The sequence below is a fragment of the Larus michahellis genome, chromosome 4 (assembly GCF_964199755.1).
Source record: "Larus michahellis chromosome 4, bLarMic1.1, whole genome shotgun sequence".
NCBI lineage: Eukaryota > Metazoa > Chordata > Aves > Charadriiformes > Laridae > Larus > Larus michahellis.
The window spans coordinates 87,747,538-87,768,901 of NC_133899.1; the positions used below are offsets into that span (position 1 = coordinate 87,747,538).

Consider the following 21,364-nt stretch of genomic DNA (forward strand, 5'->3'; position numbering starts at 1 on the left):
TGCTTATTTAAAAATAAAAATAAATAAAAAAAACCCCACCACACAAGGAAAACCTGATTAATTGGATAGCAGTGGTCAGTGAAGATCAGTTCCTAACTGAAAGTCATCCCCAGTGCAGCACAAACCACACTTCTGCTCATGTGGAGACCCGCTGGGTTCCCACACACGCCAAGGCCGGGCTACGGTGGGCGTGGGGGAAGCACCACAGCTTCTTCTAACCATTAAAGGCTCCGGTTCTTTAAGGAAGCCTGAACTTCCAGAGGGTCTCCCAAGGAGCACACTCAGAACGTCAAAGGACAATTCTGAACCCTATCCCTGGTGTTCAAGTTTAGTTTTTAACCATATGAGGGAATTGCTCCTCTGAAACCAAACTCACCAGGGGGTCATACGTCCGGACGCTGAGCTTTCCTTCATTCTGCTCTCTTTTATTTGTTTCTTTATTGCTCTCATTTTATTATTTAAAAATGCTGAGAGGTTAGAATGCTTAGAGTCAGATGGAGTCAATGTGGCAGGCTAATGTTTAACCTTAAATTAAAACCTCACAGATAAAAAGAGAGCGTACCACAGATTTCACAGCAAAGTCCCTCGCTGAGGCCCGCCTGGCAGAAGCATCGGTAGCACTTGGGTCTAAGTGCATTCAGCACCTTCCTAACTCATCCTTTGCTTATTTTTATTTCCTCCTTAGAAGAGAATTGGATTAAAAAAAAAAAAAAAAAAAGAGTCTCGAAGCTGAATGATCTTTCTGTTCGTTATTTGTCATTGATGAGCTACAGATAAGCTGCAACTTTGCCGTCAACTGAGTTAATCTGTTCAGAGCAACAGCCATAGAAAACCAGAACCCTCCATCAGAGAATCGTCCGACTGGTGCTATGTCAAACTTTGTAGCTCCAGAAGTCAAAAAATTTGTGGCTTGGGACTATGTTGTTTTTGCAGCGCTATTTTTAGTATGTGCTAGCATCGGGGTCTTTTTTGCAGTTAAAGAGAGGAAAAAGAAAACTTCCAAGGAATTTTTGGTGGGTGGCAGGCAGATGACATGTGGACCAATAGCTTTCTCTCTCACAACAAGTTTCATGTCAGCAGTCACCGTTCTGGGGACACCCTCCGAAGTTTATCGCTATGGGGCATCCTTCGTGCTGTTCTTTCTTTCGTATGCGCTTGTCATCATTTTTACTGCCGAACTTTTTCTACCTGTATTTTACAGATCCGGCATTACAAGCACTTATGAGGTAAGTAAAAAATAATAAAAAGTGGCACTGCTCCAACGTAAGAGTCAGTATCGTGTATAGAGATATTTCTAGAGAAAAATCTGTCGGAAGAACTGGTTGCATTAATTCAAACTAGTTATTTATATTGCATAAGTTGAAAGCACAAATTAAGGGTCAGAACTCCTGTTAGGCGCAAAGACAGGACAAGGGTTGTGTAAACCCAGCACCAAATTAAGTTACACCTGGAAAATATTTTAAGTGTATCCAAATGCTTTTGATCTTATAAGTGACTATTCCGCTCTGGTTTAGAGAGCGGGTATTAAAGACGGACTTTCAGAAAAAAATTCAATAGTGTCCAATTCAGACTTGGTCTAGATCTGGCAATTTGGTCCGATTTCCTATAAAAGCGGACTAGCTGATATCTAAAAAGGTGAGGGGGGAGGAAGGGATGAAGAGAAATAAGATGGCAGGTCTCCAAAAAAAAAAAAAAAAAGAAAAAAAAAGTCAGGGCTGCAGAATGAATTCAGGGATTCTCTAGGAAATTAAATGAACAATCTCTGAATTTTCTAGAGTTTTTGCTTGGCGTTCCTCCTGGAACACATCATTTTCTTCATATGACAGTTCAGCAGTAAAAAAAAAAAAAATTAAAATAAATCAGTAGTCCTTGTGATGTTATTGCCGGGAGCACAGCGTGCAGCCCCTGTCATCTGCACACCCACAGGACAGCTTTTGAGCATTTGGGAATAGCCTTTTAGGCGCTTGAATCAACTGCCGCGAATTTGGTTGCTCCTGTTTGTGGGTAGTTATGTCTAAGCAAGAACTGGATGAAGAACGCAGGCTTAGTTCACGAGGAGCTTCCCGATAACAGAAAGGCTGCCCAGGCTCTTTAAGGAGGGGTTTTGGTATTTGGAAATATTTCAGTTACAGGTCGGAAAAAGGGTAAAGTTTACCAGCTATACCCGTTGCCACAAGTAACTGCATTTTCTAGCTGGTTTTGATGCAAGGTCAAAGAATTAATTACTTCTCTCATCTGAACCACCAAAGGTGTCATTGTAGCCAGAGAGTCCCTTCAAGCATGCTGGAAAGGTGACTCTGCTGTCTTCATTAACTATTTTCAGAAAAAAAGTCAAATTACATAAATTGGCTATTTATTTGTATGGAAAACTGTGGGGTTTCTTATGCAAGAGACACAACTGTGTCCAGCTGTGTCTCTGGACACGCTGTGTCCAGCTCTGGAGCCCTCAGCACAAGAAGGACATGGATCTGTTGGAGCGGGTCACGAAGATGATCAGAGGGCTGGAGCACCTCTCCTATGAAGACAGGCTGAGAGAGTTGGGGTTGTTCAGCCTGGAGAAGAGAAGGCTCCAGGGAGACATTATAGCCCCTTCCAGTACCTGAAGGGGGCCTATAGGAAAGCTGGGGAGGGGCTGTTTGCAAGGGCATGTAGCGATAGGACAAGGGGCAACGGTTATAAACTAGAGCAGGGCAGGTTTAGATTAGACATTAGGAAGAAGTTCTTTACAATGAGGGTGGTGAGACACTGGCCCAGGTTGCCCAGAGAGGTGGTGGAGGCCCCATCCCTGGAGACGTTCAAGGCCAGGCTGGATGAGGCTCTGAGCAACCTGATCTAGTTGAAGATGTCCCTGTGTTGGACTAGATGACCTTTAAAGGTCCTTTCCAACCCAAGAGATTCTATGATTCTAAGAAAGATGAACATGAACAAAATTAATAAGAATCACAGAAGGTGGTTGGCCGTTCACACAGAAGGTTGGAAGAGGCCTTTAAGATCATTGAGGCCAACTGTATACCTAACACTGCCAAGTCCACCACTAAACCACATCCCTAAGTGCCACATCTGCATGTCTTTTAAATACCTCCAGGGATGGTGACTCCACCACTTCCCTGGGCAGCCTGTTCCAAAGCTTGAGAACCCTTTTGGTGTAGAAATTTTTCCTAATATCCAATCTAAACCTCTCCTGGCACAAGTCGAGGCCATTTCCTCTCATCCTATGACTTGCTACTTGAGAGAAGAGCCTGACACCCACAGCTTTGGAAGTACTATGCCCAGAGACTTGGAAAAGAGAGACTTGTACAGCCTGTGCCTGGTGTCTGCTGGGCAGCACATGGGACTATGGCCCAAGGAGAGACCCAGCCCACCGGAGCCTGTGTGGAAGGCTGCTACAGGGTTAGCAACACAGACTTAATTTTTTGGTCAACTCTAGAGAGACTCCAGGTGGTGACTCAGGTGTGAAATCTGGGCTTTTGGGGATCTACTCACCTCTGCAGTTGTGTCATAATCAGGAATGACTTCCACCTGGAAGTCCATAAGAACACCAATTGCCTCTCTCTGTTGAGGATGTGCAGATTTGCCTTTAGACTGAGACACAGCACATGAGAAAACCAGCTTTGCTCAAACACTGTGAAAGCCTTTATGTTGCCGCTTCTCCACCTGCGCCACCACTGCTTTTTGTCATGACAGGAGTCAAACTATGCTCTTTCTCTTAGGGACGACCTCAAGTTTCCTCTTCATGTAGTTGGAATATATTTTCATTTAAAGTTGCAGTTTCTTTTCCTTGTAGCCCCTGGGCTCTTTCAGTTATTCCTGATACAAAGGAAATACCGAATACTGTAACCCAACGTATAATCTCTAGTACATTCTACTGATGAGAAAATTTCTTAAAATGTAATTATCGCTATATGCAATAACAATCATGCTCTCCTGTTCATTACTCATAGCAGTAGTGCCAGTTGCCACTAATTTTACTTGCATAGCAAGCTGTTACACAGGGCGAACAGAAGGTTAATAGTTGTGTCACAGATGGTACATGTGCAATTTACTAAGATTGCTCTTTTTCCTAGTATTTGGAGTTAAGATTTAACAAGATTGTCCGTCTTGCTGCAACATTGATCTACATCCTGCAGACGGTAAGACGACATTGAGTCTTTGATGATGTTAATGTCACTCAACGTTTATTTTGATGGACTCACCTCAGACTGCATGTTTTGTACAATGAGATGTTTTAATGAGTATTCTTTTTTCTTTTTTTTTTTTTTTTTTTTTTTTCACTTGGGCTGTGAATGTTAAAAAGAAAGAATGATTGCTTTCCTAACTTTCTAGCTTTCTCCTGTTGAGGATTAAAAACATAATTTCGGATGTCTTTGACACTTGGATGTCGTGCTGAACTCTCACAGCTTCTCAAATTCTTAGTTTCATTATGTTCCCTTGAAACCTTTCTCTTTCCAAATGAGTGGATTTTCTCTCGCTTGCGAAGCTAGAAGAGCTGTACTGGGGATGTTTAGTTCACCAGTTACCCATTTATGGCACCGAGGTGAAGCTATCCCATTTGAAAGCTGTTGCATGTGGCATCTCCTGGGGATGCCAGGTAGCTCCAGCCCCGTGATGGTCCCAGCAGGGACCATCTCAAAAGATTACAGTAGTTACATATTTGATGGAAAGATGGGATTTGATGGGATATTGGAAGACATTGCATTCTACGTTTAGTCCATTTTATTAATTCCAAAGCCTTTAGCAATAGATATAAATCCTTAATGATTTTCAGACTTTGTTTCTTCCCCTGTTCTGTCAGAACAGACATCTGAAGGGCATCGAGTCGGCTACTTTGAAAGAGATTGGATGGAAAAAGGGAAGTTTATTTGGAAGATCAGTCCAAGTTATCTCTGAATCAATGTTTTTGTTTTCCTGAAAGCTCCTCTTTCCATTTGACTAGGATGTATTTGTCATCTAGTCATCTTAGCTATGGGTGAAATAAGTAATACCGAGAGAGATAATGGCCCTTTCATCAGAAAAGAATTAAATCAAAGTTTTTCATTTTGTAAAGGCTGAAATAGAAGGCCATATACAATACAAGTTGATCTAAACAAATCTCCAGATCTGGTATTTTGCTCTGAGCACCACTCTAAATAGCAGCCTTATCACTGAGCATTCACATACATATGGGTTTTTTATCATGAACTTTTTCTCCTTCAGATCCTTTACACAGGAATAGTGGTTTACGCTCCATCCCTGGCACTCAATCAAGGTGAGTTCCCATGCCACACTACATGGCTACCCCAAATACCCACAACACAAGACAATCAGAATAACTAAACTGAGGAAAATAGATAAAGTTAAGTCCAAAACAAAATTCCTTGAAGGTTCTGTAAGAAGGTTTTGGCCTGCACCTCGTAGCTCTGTATTTCTGACCGCCCGGATCTCCCTCTCGTGCGGAGCCCCGCGTTTGCTCTTCTGCTCTCCTTTGCACTTAGTAACCACCCGAAGAGGTTAGCAATGAACAATTTCTCAACATCCTGACAAAGTTCACAGTACGAGCTGACGATCCAAGACTCTATTCTGTACTTTGATTTCCCCCCTTCCCTGTCTCCCGGGTCCAGGTTCCCACAGGCACAACTCCATTCCCTGTTGCTGGAGCTGGATGCTGTGCTGCTGTCCGCGCGCTTCTTTAATTAATCTTTGCAAACCAGGCGCAAAGCATCCATCATGACAGATGGGATCAACGATTTTATTGCCATAGGGCATACAGAATCGCCATGGCCCAACTCTTGCTTTCACCAAAAAATTAGGATTAGGAAGAGGTTGGGAGGCTCTTTTCATTGTTCGTTATCTGAATGGCATCCAGTTTGTCCAATCCCACCTCTCACACAGTGCTGAGCTTCCTCCCTCTGGAGCTCAACTGAATTTTATGAGACAGTTCACATCCATTATTAGGCCATACTAACTTTGCAATTAAGAGAACTTTTACAAATAGATTTGCCCTCACACACTATGCCCGGTGGGAGAAACTTCAATATAAACCAAATCAAAATTTTTATGGCTTGTATACAGTCATTTTATGAAGTAAAACGAACATGCAAAATTGTTTTATTGCAGCACATTTTAGCATTAAACTGTTCCTAGTTGCAGGGAATGGAATTTAGTTTGGGCTTGTTTTATTTTCCTTAGGATTCTTTGGAAATCTCTGAAGAACTTGATTTCTCAAGAGAAAATTCTGGATTAAGAACAGAAGGAAAGCATTGCTTATAAAACTGTGTCCCATAGGAACGATGTTTTTCTTTGTGCAATTATTCTTCTTACATGTTACTTTTGCACGCTTGAAAGTTAGTTAAATCCAATTTGCAAGAAAGCAACAATGCAAAACAGTATCCAGTAGCATTAAGAAACCTGAACAATTCCGCAAAGCTCTTAATAGACACAAAAGATTAAAATTAATAATTACTCCCATCCTTCTATGGCTAAAGAATCACAGCTTTTCTGTTGCCACCCCGACGACTTACCCCCATTTCGCTAACCGTTTGGTTTTCTTTGGTTTTACAGTCACTGGATTTGATCTCTGGGGCTCTGTAGTGGCAACTGGAATGGTCTGCACTTTCTATTGCACGCTGGTACGTAACAGGCAGAACCGAGCAGCTGGAACACAGAGTGTTAATTCAACCATCCTTTATCCACGACAGGCTATCGCAGTGCGGCGGCTTCTAAATACAGTCCGAGTGACTGAAGTTTAAAGCAGTAGAATAGGAAGATAAATTTCTTTTAGACTCTGTGGTACAAGTAAGTCTATTTGGAGAAAAAATTATTTCCTCTTAAATCCTCTGCTGTACATCTTGAGGTTTAAACCAGACAGCTGGAGGCAGAGTCCAGATAAGGAAGTGATAACCTGCCCCTGCCATACTAAATCTTTTGAGAAGAAGATTCTTCTTATCTTCTACAAGTTATAGACTGGAAAACACTGTAATGAAAAAAGTGTCTCCCAGATCAAGAATAGGGTGATAAAGCCTAGGAAGGACGATCAACAGGTCACAGAAAGCTTTGCTTCTGAGTGGAAGCAACACAAGACTCTGGATTAGAAAAAAGATAAACATCGCAGTGGAAGCGATGGAGCCGTGGGGCTCAGGACACAACCTAAGTTCTGTTCTCGTTACCACTGATGAATTTTTTTTTTTTTTTTTTTTTTTCAGTCCACCTTTGTTGAAAACCCTTATTATGTTGCTCTAGCACAGATTTGATCAAATCCGAAAGTAGCTATGGACGAAAGACGAATTGCAAACTTTCTGGAGCTATTTTTCTGTGCTAGGCTAATTGCGGAGCCCTGAGCTCCAAGAATTGTCCAGAGCGTTACGGGAAGTACAAACACAGGCCGGCTTGCGTTCCCTAAGCTTTTGTTCCACACAGTGACATATCCTTCAAATACATATAAAAAAAACACATTTAACTGAAGGTCGAACATTCTCATATGGCTGTAGACAAACAATTGAGTCTCCATGTCATTTTCTGATCTGCAAAAATAAAACCTCCATGGAAGAATATAAAGAAAGTTTAAGAAAAGGCTTGATTTGCTAGATGCTATACACACAGCTCATGAGCTCCTGAAATAAGGGGTCTTTCTACCTTTTGTTGTACTTGTGCAACAGGAAAGAAGATGAGAGCATGCAGTTTCTGTTTGTTTTAGGGAGGACTAAAAGCTGTTGTCTGGACAGATGCATTTCAAATGATCGTCATGGTGGCTGGCTTTGTGACGGTTTTGATTCGAGGAACTACTCTGAACGGTGGACCAACCAAGGTCTGGGAAGATGCCTATGAAGGTTCACGACTAAACATATTTGAGTAAGAAACAAATGGTGCAAACCTTTTATTTTTCCTTATTTAAGGTTTAGAAACCCTATCCTCACTAAGGCAAAAATGCTCAAGACTTATTATGCTACTGGTGAACAACCTCGGTGACTCAGAGAAGCCCATTCCCTATTTCTTCAGTTCTTGTGAACGCAGTTGACCTTCAGGAGAGCTTAACTCCTCTTTCTGTTACCCTCTTTCAAGAAATCAAAGCCCTGCTGAACTGAAAGGGAGCTTTGACAGTTTTCTTTGTGCAGCTACAAACGCAGCCCCAGTTATTCCTTCCAATTGCATATCCGATCTTTCATTTCCTATTCATAAAACTGAAGCTTCATTTTAAGAACACTCACCGTGGCAGCTAGCAGTGGTGCACCAATGCACTGGGGTAGCAGACTGACCTTCCTATGGCTCTTTGTGGCCTTGACTGAAAAGTTCATTGGTCCAGGCAAGTCACCGACAGGATCCAGCAGCAAGGTCAAATGTTATCTGCCGGGCGCATCAAGATTAGCAGAATTGCAGAGACGACAGATGCAAGACAGAAAGATGTACTTGTCCTGGTAAAAAATTACCAAGTAATGAAATTCTGTTGTTAAAAAAAACAAAACAAAAAAAAATGCTGCAGCTGAAGTGCTTTCTTGTAAAGGAAATAACACACCGTGATGATGTAACTAAAAGGTTGGAAGATTTTGAGAGTTTATTAAGCAGCTTTGCTCCTTGTGGAGGACGGGGTCCCAGGCAGGACGGTTTGCAGGTCTGTTGCTGCAATATGACACGGATCTGAAATCTGAGCATAAAAAGCCTTATAAATGTGATTTATCTCAACTAATTGGCCTTATGACTGAGTCTGTATGATATATGTTCATCCTGACTTGACTGTAATGTGTTCCAATATAGAAGTAAAAAACCTTCCAAATCTAAATCTAAACACAATAGATGTCGTCTCTCCTGGAAAACAGTATTACTGATGTGGTGCTTCTTATTCAGAGGGTAGGACATACCAGATATTTCTGAAATATCACCTACCTCTTGCTAAATAAATCCGTGTTTAAATAAGTGAACTGAATTGCTTCTCCTTCTCTTTTCTAGCTTTGACGTCGATCCTTTGAGGCGACATACCTTTTGGACAATTGTTATTGGGGGAACATTTACATGGCTGGGGATCTATGGAGTTAATCAGTCCACAATCCAGAGATGCATTTCTTGCAAATCGGAAAAGCACGCTAAACTGTGAGTTACCTGTCATTAACCCATCCTAGCAATCAAAGACACTGATGTGGAGTTCTACTGACAGTCTGTCAGTTATGTTAAATAAATATCGAGATCCCGTTGGGTGGCAGTAAGCTAATTTTGCCCCGACGGTCTCACTTCCTCTGGCCCTAAACGGCATAAGTAAACGCAGAAAGAAAAACGGGTAGTTATCTACCTCTTGCAGTTTATTTAATTTGGGGTCAGGCTGCCGAATGAATCCTTGGAAGCAGAGTACAGAACAGACGCCCGCACAGAAGTTGTCCTGCCTATAGCTTTATTGGGAAAATGTATTCGTTGGAACTGTATTTATGTTGTATTGCATTAAAAGTGGTTATTGGTTTAATGGGGCCCTATAGTACAAGTCACGAACTAAATAAAATGAAGTCACTAAGTTATTAAAATTCTAAAGTAGAAGAATAATGGTTGGAATCAATGACAAAGAACCACATGAAACTTCACTATTTAGACATGTAGGTCTCCAGCCTGCTTCCTTAAATTCAGCATTAGCACGTGCATAGACACACATTTTGCTAAACAATCAGATTTTTTCATACATCTAGTGCTAATTTGTTGCCCGTTTGGCTAAAGCATAAATTTTTTTTTTTTTTAAATTTATGTGGTAATTTTTTTCCTTCTTCAATCAGTTAGCTTTTTTGCTAACTAATTATTCTTAAGGTCATGACGGATTATATGAATCTATCCTGTTGAAATTCAAGCTCTGAAAAATGTTTGGAAGTCACAACAGCGAGAACGGCACTAGTAACGAGCCCTGAAAGACCTTCTGGTCCCAGCAGCACAGCTCTGAACTGGCCTGGGCAAGAGACGTTGAGTAAGGTGATGCCCAAACACGACGTAGGCTCTATACAACCTGGCAGCTCTCGGGAGCTACCTGACTACTGAACCGCAGCCGCACAACCTCCCCAGCCGCTGCTGCCACCCACATCCATTTCACTGAATAGTCAGAAAAACCCAACCGAGCGTGTCGCTTTGCAATAGCAGCGTGGCAACCGCGACAGGATCCACGCAGAACAAAACTCCGCCTGCCTTAAAGGGAGAACAGCAACAACAACTCCCGACAGACAAAAAGCTGCTCTCGCGGGGGACGGGAGGGACAGACCCAGCGCTCGGTGCGGCCCATCCTGCCTACAAGCTACTTGCCTCTTCCAGCTGTGGAGAGTTACCTAGAGCCTTTATTCTGGCATAAAGTGCCTGTATTTTTCCATAGTTTTTTGAAATCAGTAGCACATACAATTTCTTACCCTGATGATGCCTTTAAGAAATTATATAGCTAGCTTTGATTAAGGTGTGTCCCTGAAAAAGTTAGAAATAACTAACTTGTAACAGCTTTTCTATATTTATCTTCTATTAAACAGAGTTTCTCTCCTGTGTTCTAGGGCGCTTTACCTGAATTTGTTGGGACTTTGGACAGTCCTGATGTGCGCAGTATTTTGCGGCTTGGTGATGTACTCTCATTACAAGAGCTGCGACCCTTGGACCGCCAGTTTCATCTCAGCACCTGACCAGGTACAGATACCCATTAGTATAATTAGGAGCTGCTCTGGGCCCAGACGTAGCATGTATAGAGACAGCTGAAGCGTTGTGAGATGCTTTATGTCCTTTCAGCGCTCAGGCACTGAGGTGGTTACCGCATCAGGGCTAGAACATACCTATTCTGGCACTCCTGCAGTACTAACCTGGTTGATCGCTTCTGCCAAACGACATCCCCTTAGCTCAAAATCTGACACCTCTTGTTCATTGGAACAAAACCGGAATTTAGCAACATGCTCAGAAGCAGCTACCAAGATGATTAGGGGACTGGAACACCTCTCTTATGAAGAAAGGCTGAGGGACTTGGGTCGTTTCAGTCTGGAAAAAAGATGACTGAGGGGGATCTTATCAATGCTTATAAATACTTAAAGGGTGGGTGTCAGGAGGATGGGGCCAGGCTCTTCTCAGTGGTGCCCAGGGACAGGACAAGAGGTAACAGGCACAAACTTGAGCATAGGAAGTTCCACCTCAACATGAGGAGGAACTTCTTTCCTTTGAGGGTGGCAGAGCCCTGGCACAGGCTGCCCAGAGAGGTGGTGGAGTCTCCGTCTCTGGAGACATTCCAACCCCGCCTGGACGCGTTCCTGTGCCACCTGCTCTGGGTGACCCTGCTCTGGCCGGGGGGTTGGACTGGATGATCTCCAGAGGTCCCTTCCAACCCTACCATTCTGTGATTCTCTTCCATTACCCAGGAAAATCTTAACTAATTGCTTGTGTTGCTCTTGTGCTCCTTCTACCCCAGCTCATGCCCTATTTTGTTATGGACATTTTTTCTTCGATGCCAGGAGTCCCAGGACTGTTTGTCGCCTGTGCATTCAGTGGAACGCTAAGGTCTGTGAATCTGAAATGACATTTTAGCTGCGTACCATTGACTTCTTGAGGACCCAGGAGGACATTAAAACATGAAACCCTAAGAAAAGCCCAGCTGTTTTTCTTAAAACGTTCTAGGAAGCAATAGTAGTGCTTTGCCGAATTATGTTATATTTATGCCAAAGTCTACCTCCACTTCTCCAGTATCTTTTTTTATCCCATATACATTTTAGAATAATATTGTCAGTACAGGCAATAGAGTAGAAAACCAGCTCAGCTTACTGAAATACCTTTGGAGCTACTCATGGCGAAATTGCCTTTCCTTAACCTGACTGCCACAATATCCTAGGTAAGGATAGAGAGCTTTTCAGGAAGCCTCTCTGCACATGAAACAGTTAGACCAGGAAAAGAGACGTCTGCACAGAGAAGTTTTAGAAACTGTGTGTTCTTTGGGGGAGTGCTGCATGTTTTTGTAGTTTCTACCCTCTACAGGCCAAACGCCATCACTTCATAGGGCACAAGAAAGAGAGAAGAATCAAGTTCACAGTGACATTACCCAAAAGCCATACAGCCAATCTCCAACAGGCTATTTATAAGATCTGTAAATTTCTACAGATCTGTAGAAAAAGCGAGAGCGCTATTAAAACAGGAAGAAAAGTGAAAAAACCCTAAAACAGCAAAAAAAACCCAAACCAAAAACAAAACAACAAAACCCTGCACAAAAGGCACCGTCTGCTCCTGGCAGGAGACTAAGAGAACAGTTAGGGGCACCGAATACCAAATGCTGTGCTGTAGGTATTGCCACTGCCCTATTGCCACAAGTTCACAGAGATAGTATTCGCCAAATAGTCACCTAGCTAAAAGTCAGAGTATTCCTATTCCATATTTTTCAGTAAGGAGAGAAAATAGACCAGACATTTAGTGGAAGAACAGGGTATCGCTAGTGGTGACCGAACTTTGATTTGCAAGGCAGTAATATTTTTATTCCGGAACATTTCTGTATTCTGAAGGTCTTTGCAGCGTGGTAGACTGAAGGGTCAATCAGCATGAATTTTCATCTTGTTCTGTGCCAGCCTGAAGCAGGGCCCCTAGCAATCACAGAAGGGACAGACACCTCACCAGCATTATACATGAAAAATACTCTTCGGGAACTGTACATTTTATAGTATTAATGCTGAACAAGAGGCAGCATTACTCTATAAATACAACTTTATTTCAGATCATATTGCTTCCTACTTAGCATTCTTCTCCCTTTCTACAGCACGGTAGCTGCCAGCATCAACGCTTTAGCAACTGTTACCTTTGAAGACTTGGTCAAGAAAGGTTTCCCAAACCTCTCTGAGAAGATGAGCACATGGATCAGCAAAGGCTTATGTAGGTACCCCAGGTGGGATCCATTTGTTTAACAGCAAAGGTGTCCACCCCCCTCAGCTGCTATTATAATAGGAGAAAATAGGGCAGGAATTCATATACTCGGAGCCTCGAGAGTCTCAGGCTCTCAGCTGGCTCTGAGAGCAGCTCTGTGAGTAGTGAAGGACGCTGCCTGGTGACACTGCTTCAGAAATACACTTGTGCTTCAGAAATCACAGGAGCACAGCCCTTTATAAACTCCCATGATGGATGTCAGCACGATGCATCAGGAAAATGAAGCACGCGCACTATACGGTGCACTCCTCAAAGTCCTTTGAAAAGTTTTGTCTACAGAAAATACTGGGGAATACTGTGGGATTTTCCTTACAATGCTACAATCAAAGAATATTATTGTGGTTATTACCACAAAATTCTATCGCAGCATTACTAAATATTACTGTTTTTTAGTAGTACAATAAGACGTTTCTATTCAAACTCAGAGCATTGCCTACGTAGGTTGTTCAGTTCTCAGAGAAAAATAGAAATGTAAAAACACAAATGAGAAGTAGACCATCAAAAAAGATCAAGCATCCAAAGCAGCTTAAGATACTTGTTTACTAGTACTGCAGTAGTACATAACCCTTTTATAAGTATTGTAATAATACCATACCCTTTTCTGATCTGTGAAGATCACAGAAGAGCCAAACCAGTCCTTTCCCGGTCTCTGTAACAGTCTCCAACCTCCTCTGTTCCTGCTTTTCTACACACAGGATCTAGAAAGATAATTTTAACCTCCAAAAGCAAGGTGTGCCAGCACAGAAGATGAGGTTTGGTTGACGTTCCTCAAGACTGCTACATACAGAGTTTTGTCTACCACAAAGTTAACTCATGCCAGAGGAAGAAAGCCACGCTGTTTATCATTGCTCGATTCATTCGTTAGATTATTTTAAAAGCGTTATTTAAAGGCAACAGAAATGGAAACATTTCTACATGAGGCATGACTTCTGAATTAAATTTCGCTGCTAAGTTCTGTTTCATAAGCAAAACCAACCAACGAAAAACCCAGCAAGACTTCACGCAAGACGCTGCCAGGTGCTTAATGGTCTGTTTTAAACATCAAAGCCCAAAGCGCAAAATCCTCCAGGCTGCCTGGTCACTTCGGACACTAGATGAATTAGAAATTGTCCACACTATTAACCAGCACTGACAACCTCCCTGCCTGATCTTTTCCAGGTATATTATACGGCATCCTGTGCACGTCAATGGCTGTAGCAGCGTCGCTGCTGGGAGGAGTCGTGCAGGTATCTCCTGCTTCAGAAATGCAGTGAACTGAACGTGAATGAACACAAACGCAATGACCTGAACACCACTGACATCCCTGGAGACTGCTAGCTTACCTGAACAATCCCCGTGGACGCTCAGCTGAGAGGAATAACCAGGAAAATAATAATAATTAAAAAAAAATATCATAGAATGTGTTGGGTTGGAAGGGACCTTTAAAGGCCATCTAGTCCAACCCCCCTGCAGTGAGCAGGGACATCTTCAACTAGATCAGGTTGCTCAGAGCCTCATCCAGCCTGGCCTTGAACGTCTCCAGGGATGGGGCCTCCACCACCTCTCTGGGCAACCTGGGCCAGGGGCTCACCATAAATCACTCAACTCCCTCACTATTTGCTCACTGCTGGGAACCAGTACTGAGGAGTGTGATTCTTTCTTCAATTGTGCACTGTTGGTCCCTTCTCCCCCACCTTTTCCCACTGAAAAATTACGGGCCAGAGGCAGAACCGTGCATGCTCCCTCCAGCTGCTGCGATCTCTAAGCTCCTGTCTCTTTCTCTGCATCCACAGGCTTCCCTCTCCATCCACGGGATGTGCGGGGGGCCCATGCTGGGATTATTTACCCTGGGAATTGTGTTTCCTTGTGCTAACTGGAAGGTAAGAAAAAAATAATTCTATCCTTATCTAAAAGGAAATCTCTGGGTGTTATTTGGTTAAAACTCCATCTTGAAAATTATTTGGGTTTTTTAGATTTATTCTCTAGGCTGCTTTTCAGATTTAGAGCCTGAGGAGTCCAGGTTTTTTAAGGAGTTATTGTTATTTCTGAGCTTTTTCTCTTTCATTAAAAAGAAAAAAATAAATATTCAATACTTGCCCCAGCTTATATTCACCTTGGGACGCACAGAATGATTTCGGTTGCTCTGCCTTTGCCAGCTCAGGCAAAACACAGTTTCATATTGCCCCATGAGCGGTCCCATTGTGTCTACCCAGAAGTAAAACTAAACTCTGCATTGCTGTTTTGATCATCATCAGCTTTGCTTCAACTTTTATTATTGGAAGGCAATAAATCACCATGTTTTATACCTTGGTTGAGAGAGAACAGAACTGATTTACACAGATGCAGACCGTAACCCATCACCACCTCCTCCTGCCCAATTCACGTTCACCAAGAAGCGCTTCCCACCCATCATCTTTAACGTTGTCTTTCCATACCTGCCAAGGGTGCTACCGGAGGCCTCTTAGCTGGCATCACCTTAGCCTTTTGGGCTGGTACGGGCTCCTTCATCTACCCTGCGCCACCGATAAAGTCCATTCCTCTGCAACTGTCGACTCTCAACTGCACGCTGGCCAACAGCACCGAGGCGCTGGCGACAGCAGCTCCCACGGCAACCCCAGACAGGTTATTTTCCCCTATCCTTACCACAACAGCTTGCGTTTTGGCAGGGTCTGTGGGGTACAGCTGGTAACCGCCGAGCGGGCCGGGAGCACGGGTCATACGCTGACTGCGGCACGAGCTGAATTCTGCTGGCGCAGTCAGGAGACGTGAACATACCCGTTCGTCATCACTAGCTGCTTCCTTCCCTTTTGTCACCTCTTCACAGACCTTTCCTGGCAGACACTTGGTACTCTCTGTCCTACCTGTACTTCAGTGCCATCGGCTGTCTCGGCTGTGCCATCACAGGGCTGCTGATAAGCTTTGTAACAGGTTGGTGCGCAATATATCTCTCTATCTGTGAACGCTTTTGCACAAGAATCTGACTCAGCTTTTAAAAGAGCTTTAAAAAACTCCAGCAAGCGGCTCATGAGACACAGACTCAGGAGAGAAATCATAGAATGGTTTAGTTTGGAAGGAACCTTAAAGACCATCCAGTTCCACCCCCCTGCCATGGGCAGGGACACCTCCCACCGGACCAGGCTGCTCCAAGCCCCATCCAGCCTTGAACACCTCCAGGGATGGGGCATCCACAACTTCCCTGGGCAACCTGTCCCAGGACAGCGGGCTCTGATCCCGCTCGCCCCCCACCTCATGCTCTGAGGCTCCCAAGGCTCCCACCTAGCTTTCCATAGAACCACAGAATCACCCAGGTTGGAAGGGACCTTTCAGATCATCGAGTCCAACCATCAACCCAACTCTGACAAAAACCATCACTAAACCACACCTCTGAGCACTACGTCCACCCATCTTTTAAATACCTCCAGGGATGGTGACTCCACCACTTCCCTGGGCAGACTGTTCCAATGCTTAATAACCCTTTCAGTGTGAAAATTTTTCCAAATATCCAGTCTAAATCTCCCCCGGTGCAACTTGAGGCCATTTCCTCTTGTCCTATCGCCTGTTACTTGGGAGAAGGTAGCAGTCCTCATCTCTTCTAGACTTAGATATCATTATTTTCCCCTTTCAGGACCTACTAAAGGAGAAGACATCCCCCCAGTGTTAATTAAGCCAGTCTGCAACCTGTTTTGCTTTTGGTCCGAAAGTCTCAAAGCTTCCCTCTGGTGCGGCGTGCGGCACGACAGCCAGGAGGTGAGTACCCGAACCCATGGCTCAGCCCCGCCGGGGCCCGGGGGCGCTGGGTGTACGCGCTCGTGTGCGCCTGAGGACACGTGCCGCGCAGAGAGCGGGCCAGCTTTCCGCAATCACTCCTTAAAGTTATGCAAGGGATGCCGTACAGGCACCACGGACTGGAAATGAGATCAGCCAAACCCTCCTACTCAGCGTTAGTCAGGAATAAGTTACCGATTTCCCCTGTTTATCCAGCACAGGGGGACTCGGGGTCTCCGGAGACAAACAGCCCTGGGGACGGCCAGCAGCCCATGAAACGGGGGCTGACCTCCCTCTCCCTGCTCCGGCAGCCGAGCGGGGACAAAATCGCCCTTTACACCCCAGAGAGCAGTTCACCCAGCTACAGCCTCCTCCCACCCAGCACAGAGAGAAAGACTTTAGCACTCACACGTCCACGAAGCTCTCCTGCTGCTGCCACCCCCACCTCCAGGCCTGGCAGGGCTCCTCCCTTCCAAGGTTCCTCCTCCCCAGGGCCACACACCAGCACCTGGGGGGCAGCTGCTGCCCACCTCCTTCTCCTCCACAGAAACAGGACCAGCTCTCCCCCAGGTGTCTCAGGGCTTCGTAGCTCCTTAACAAGCCATGAGGAACGAGCACCTCATTTTCTTGCACTGCTGCAACAGTTTGCAGAAAAACAACATTGCTCCACCTTAGCCGAATCTGCTAGGTTTAGGACAGGGACGTGAAGCAATATGTGTGTTTTCAGCTCCTTTAGAGTACACTACGGGTACCTTTAAATCGTGAAAGTAGTCTTTGAGCTGCAAGGCTCACAGCAAGGCAGAAGGTGTCCCTCCACCCAGCCTGCACTTTGTTTGACATGGAAGGTGATGGTTTAACGTGGAGAGCAGCTGTGGCTCTGGATTTGCTTCAGCTGTTTCGCTTGGCTTTTAGGTGCTGGACATCAGAATTTTTCTGGAGAAAAATAAAATCACCTCAATAAAAGCAGAAAAAAAAAATCACATATGCCTTTATCCCCTTTTAATTTGCTTAAAATGTAGAATAACAGCATTAATCAAGTAGCTGCAATGTGAGACCACTGAGGCAAGCATAGGCCAGACAAAATCCCAATCCATTAAAACGTAGATAAATAGGCAAATGAAAAATTCAAGTGATTGTGAGTGCACTGAGGGCACGTTTCAAGACTTACACAGGAACAGAGGAGTTGTGAGAAGTGGTTTTTGTTGCTTTTGGCAAAGACTTTCCATGGGGGAATGAGAAGATGGTTGCGTACGGAGGGGCCGCGCACTAAGCAGTGCCTGTTTGTGGCTCTGACAGTCATCTCATGTAGCGCAGTAACTCCTCAGGTTTGTAAGGAAGGATGTCAAAATTTCAAAATGCAACAAGATGCCCTTCAAGCGAAGGAAAAAAAGCAGCGAATACAGGCTTCAAACTACTAGGGTTTTTTCTTTCCGTTTTTTCAGGTGGACTTTGAAAAAAATCTGCCTGAAGTTATTGCAAATGAAACTGGAACAGATGACACCTTCAAGAATAACATCAACAAAGAAAACAAATGCCAGTTCCCTGGTTACAATCCCGAGGAAAAATCCTATACTAACATGAACAGAGAATCTCGCCTCTAGAAACTGAGGGACGAGGGTCATTTAATCAAACTTTGTTTCTCCAGCTTCAGAAATGAAGAGATCTTTTTACTGTAGATGACCAAGAGGGAACAACTGCTCTCTATAGCAATAAAGGCCAGATTTTATTTATGAATTTCATGACAGACGTGGGAAATCATTGGCCAAAGGGGGTTTGGGAAGCAGGACTATTTCAGAAGAAATGTTTCATGAATCTTCTCGTGGAAGCTCCTGCTCGGAAGGAGCCGCAACATGTCTCTATCACACGCTTTGTTCAGTAACTACTCATTGAAGGGAAACGTGCAAGGGTGAACTTGAGATAAAGCAAGACTTTGGAGAAGTTCCTGAGGTCTCTCACTAGGGCGAGAGTGTGAACTGCCCTCTGATGGAGGGGAGAGGAGGGAGGTCAGGCTGAGCTACCTTCGGCCCGTTCCTAGGTATCGCAAAAAGCCTCCTCACAGGAACGTTGTATAGACCAGACTGGTCTTTGAGTGACTGAGTTAATGGTGTTTGCTTCCTCTGTGGAACTCAGATTTCTTTATAACATCTTATTGTAAAAGCTATAGGAGAGAGCAACAAATTTTACTTCGAATTCAGGATAGTTCTTTATCCGTGTTAGTCTTGGAAAAACACCCTTTCAGCTCAAAAAGATCCACCTACTACCTTTATGCAATAACAAAAATAAAATGACATTTGATGATGATGCCTCCTAACTGGTAATCCATGCCGAATTTTGAAAAAAGACACATAATTAGGCAAAATAATCTGTCGGGTAAAAGGACTCAGTCTTTAGCAGTGGAAGTAGCTGTTCCCTGCGCACCCAGCCTCGTGAGCTAGGAGACAGGGAGGGGAAGCTGAATGAGGTCGTCACAATTAAAGAGGAAGTGATCAGTGACCTGCTACGCCGCTTGGAGGCGCACAAGTCTATGGGACCGGATGGGTTACATCCAAGAGTGCTGAAAGAGTTGGCAGACGTGCTCGCCAAGCCACTTTCCATGATCTACCTGAAGTCATGGCTAACTGGGGAGGTCCCAATGGACTGGAGGGTAGCAAATGTAGCGCCCATCTACAAGAAAGGCAGAAAGGAGGATCCAGGAAACTATAGGCCTGTCAGTCTGACCTCAGTAGCAGGGAAGGTCATGGAGCAGATCATTTTGAGTGCCATTATGAGTCATATAATGGACAAGCAGGGGATCAGGCCTAGTCAGCATGGGTTTATGAAAGGCAGATCCTGCCTGATGAACCTGATCTCCTGCTATGACAAGATGATCTGATTATTGGATGAGGGAAAGGCTGTGGACATTGTCTACCTAGACTTTCGAAAAGCATTTGACACTGTCACCCGTAGAATTCTCATGGAAAAACTGGCTGCAGAGGAGGGCAACGAAGCTGGTGAAGGGCCTGGAGACTAAATCTTATGAGGAGTGATTGAAGGAGCTGGGACCGTTTAGTTTCAGGAAGAGGAGGCTGAGGGGAGACCCCATCACTCTCTACAACTACTGAAAGGACATTGTAGAGAGGTTGGTGCTGGTCTCTTCTCACAGGTAATTAGTGATAGAACAAGAGGGAATGGGTTCAAGCTCCAGCAGGGTAGGTCTAGGCTGGACATTAGGAAAAAATTCTTCCCAGAAAGAGTGGTCAGACACTGGAATAGGCTGCCCAGGGAGGTGGTGGAGTCACCATCCCTGGATGTGTTTAAGAGTCATTGAGATGTGGTGTTGGGGGATATGGTGTAGGGGAGAACTTTGTAGAGTGGAGTTGATGGTTGGACTCAATGATCCCAAGGGTCTTTTCCAACCTGAATGATTCTATGATTCTATTCTATGACTTGGAAGAAGGTACCTAGTCCACTAAGTACTCTATTTCAGTGAAAAGCATTTCCTCTAAAGCTTGCCTGTTGTAAATCAAACGCAACAGACCACCTCTCACCTAGATGAATTTCGTGATGTAGTTTTTTGGATGAGCGCATTTGTTTTTAAACAAAACTCACCGTTGAACGAAACGGATAGAATGAAAATATCAAAGACCACTCAGTTATAGACCCCGCTGATATTTAGCTGGTAATTGCTTTGAAGAACCCAGCTATCGCTTTTGCTTTACCAGCAACCACCTTTGTGATGTAGATCTAGGTCAACTGGGTCCTTGCAGTTACTTGCCCCACCTGCGTTCATGCCCTGCCTCTGGGAACGGTCCCAGGATAGTGAATCAGAGAACAGAAACCGCAGTCTGTATATCAACACCGTCTCCCTTGCCCAGGACAGTTTGTCAACAAACTGAGAGTTAAGTCAATATTTGCGTTAATCCCTTTTACACTGCTTTTATAATCTCATAAAAGCTTACAGCTGAGGTGGGCTGGCAGCCTGGTGTCTCACGTGGCACGCTGTCTGGTCACGCTTCCATACTTGATATGGATATCAAGGCAGGGACGGACACCCAGTAAGTAATACTATTGTATCCTTGATATCACCACCCACGTTATCGCTTAGGTTTTACGAAGAGAGCCTAACTATCCCGCTTAAGGATGTAGAATAATTCCGGAGTGAAAGTGGTTCAAAACACCAATGTGAAGCTACATAGTTTTGGGCCCCTCACTACAGGAAAGACATTGAAGTGCTGGAGCGTGTCCAGAGGAGAGCCACCAAGCTGGTGAGGGGTCTGGAGAACAAGTCCTATGAGGAGAGGCTGAGGGAGCTGGGCATGTTTAGCTTGGAGAAGAGGAGGCTGAGGGGAGACCTCATTGCCCTCTACAACTCCCTGAAAGGAGGCTGGAGAGAGGTGGGTGTTGGCCTCTTCTCCCAGGTGAATAATGACAGGACCAGAGGAAATGGTCTGAAGTTGCGGCAGGGGAGATTTAGATTAGATATTAGGAAGAATTCCTTTACTGAAAGAGTGGTCAGGCACTGGAACAGCCTGCCCAGGGAGGGGGTTGAGTCACCATCCCTGGAGGTGTTTAAGAAACGTGTAGACATGGCTCTTCAGGGCATGCTCTAGTGCCCAAGATTATTGGTTTGTGGTGGGGTGTTGTGTGTGGAGTTGTGGGTGTGGAGTTTAGTTGGTGGGTGCTTTTTTTTTTTGTGTGGGGTTTTTTTTTTTTTTTATGTGGTTGGACTCGATGATCTCAAAGGTCCCTTCCAACCACTAAGATTCTGCGATTCTGTGAT

General features: G+C 44.4%; 1 protein-coding gene across 1 annotated transcript; it reads left to right on the top strand.

The window, feature by feature from the left end:
- The first annotated feature begins 869 nt into the window (after nt 1-869).
- On the top strand, nt 870-18,206 carry SLC5A12 (solute carrier family 5 member 12). Its single transcript, XM_074582470.1, has 15 exons — nt 870-1,226; nt 4,065-4,130; nt 5,194-5,245; nt 6,538-6,605; nt 7,670-7,824; nt 8,917-9,057; nt 10,473-10,602; nt 11,369-11,457; nt 12,698-12,810; nt 14,020-14,087; nt 14,634-14,720; nt 15,284-15,462; nt 15,665-15,768; nt 16,466-16,587; nt 18,048-18,206. The coding sequence occupies exons 1-15, from the start codon at nt 870-872 to the stop codon at nt 18,204-18,206; spliced, it is 1,890 nt and encodes a 629-aa protein (XP_074438571.1).
- Nucleotides 18,207-21,364: the final 3,158 nt, after the last annotated feature.

Excerpts from the sequence above, each read along its gene's own strand:
- SLC5A12 (XM_074582470.1), top strand. The coding sequence starts at position 870 with ATGTCAAACTTTGTAGCTCCAGAAGTCAAAAAATTTGTGGCTTGGGAC. Across the intron at positions 1,227-4,064 it reads GCATTACAAGCACTTATGAG|TATTTGGAGTTAAGATTTAA; the intron begins GTAAGTAAAAAA and ends TCTTTTTCCTAG. Across the intron at positions 14,721-15,283 it reads TTCCTTGTGCTAACTGGAAG|GGTGCTACCGGAGGCCTCTT; the intron begins GTAAGAAAAAAA and ends ATACCTGCCAAG.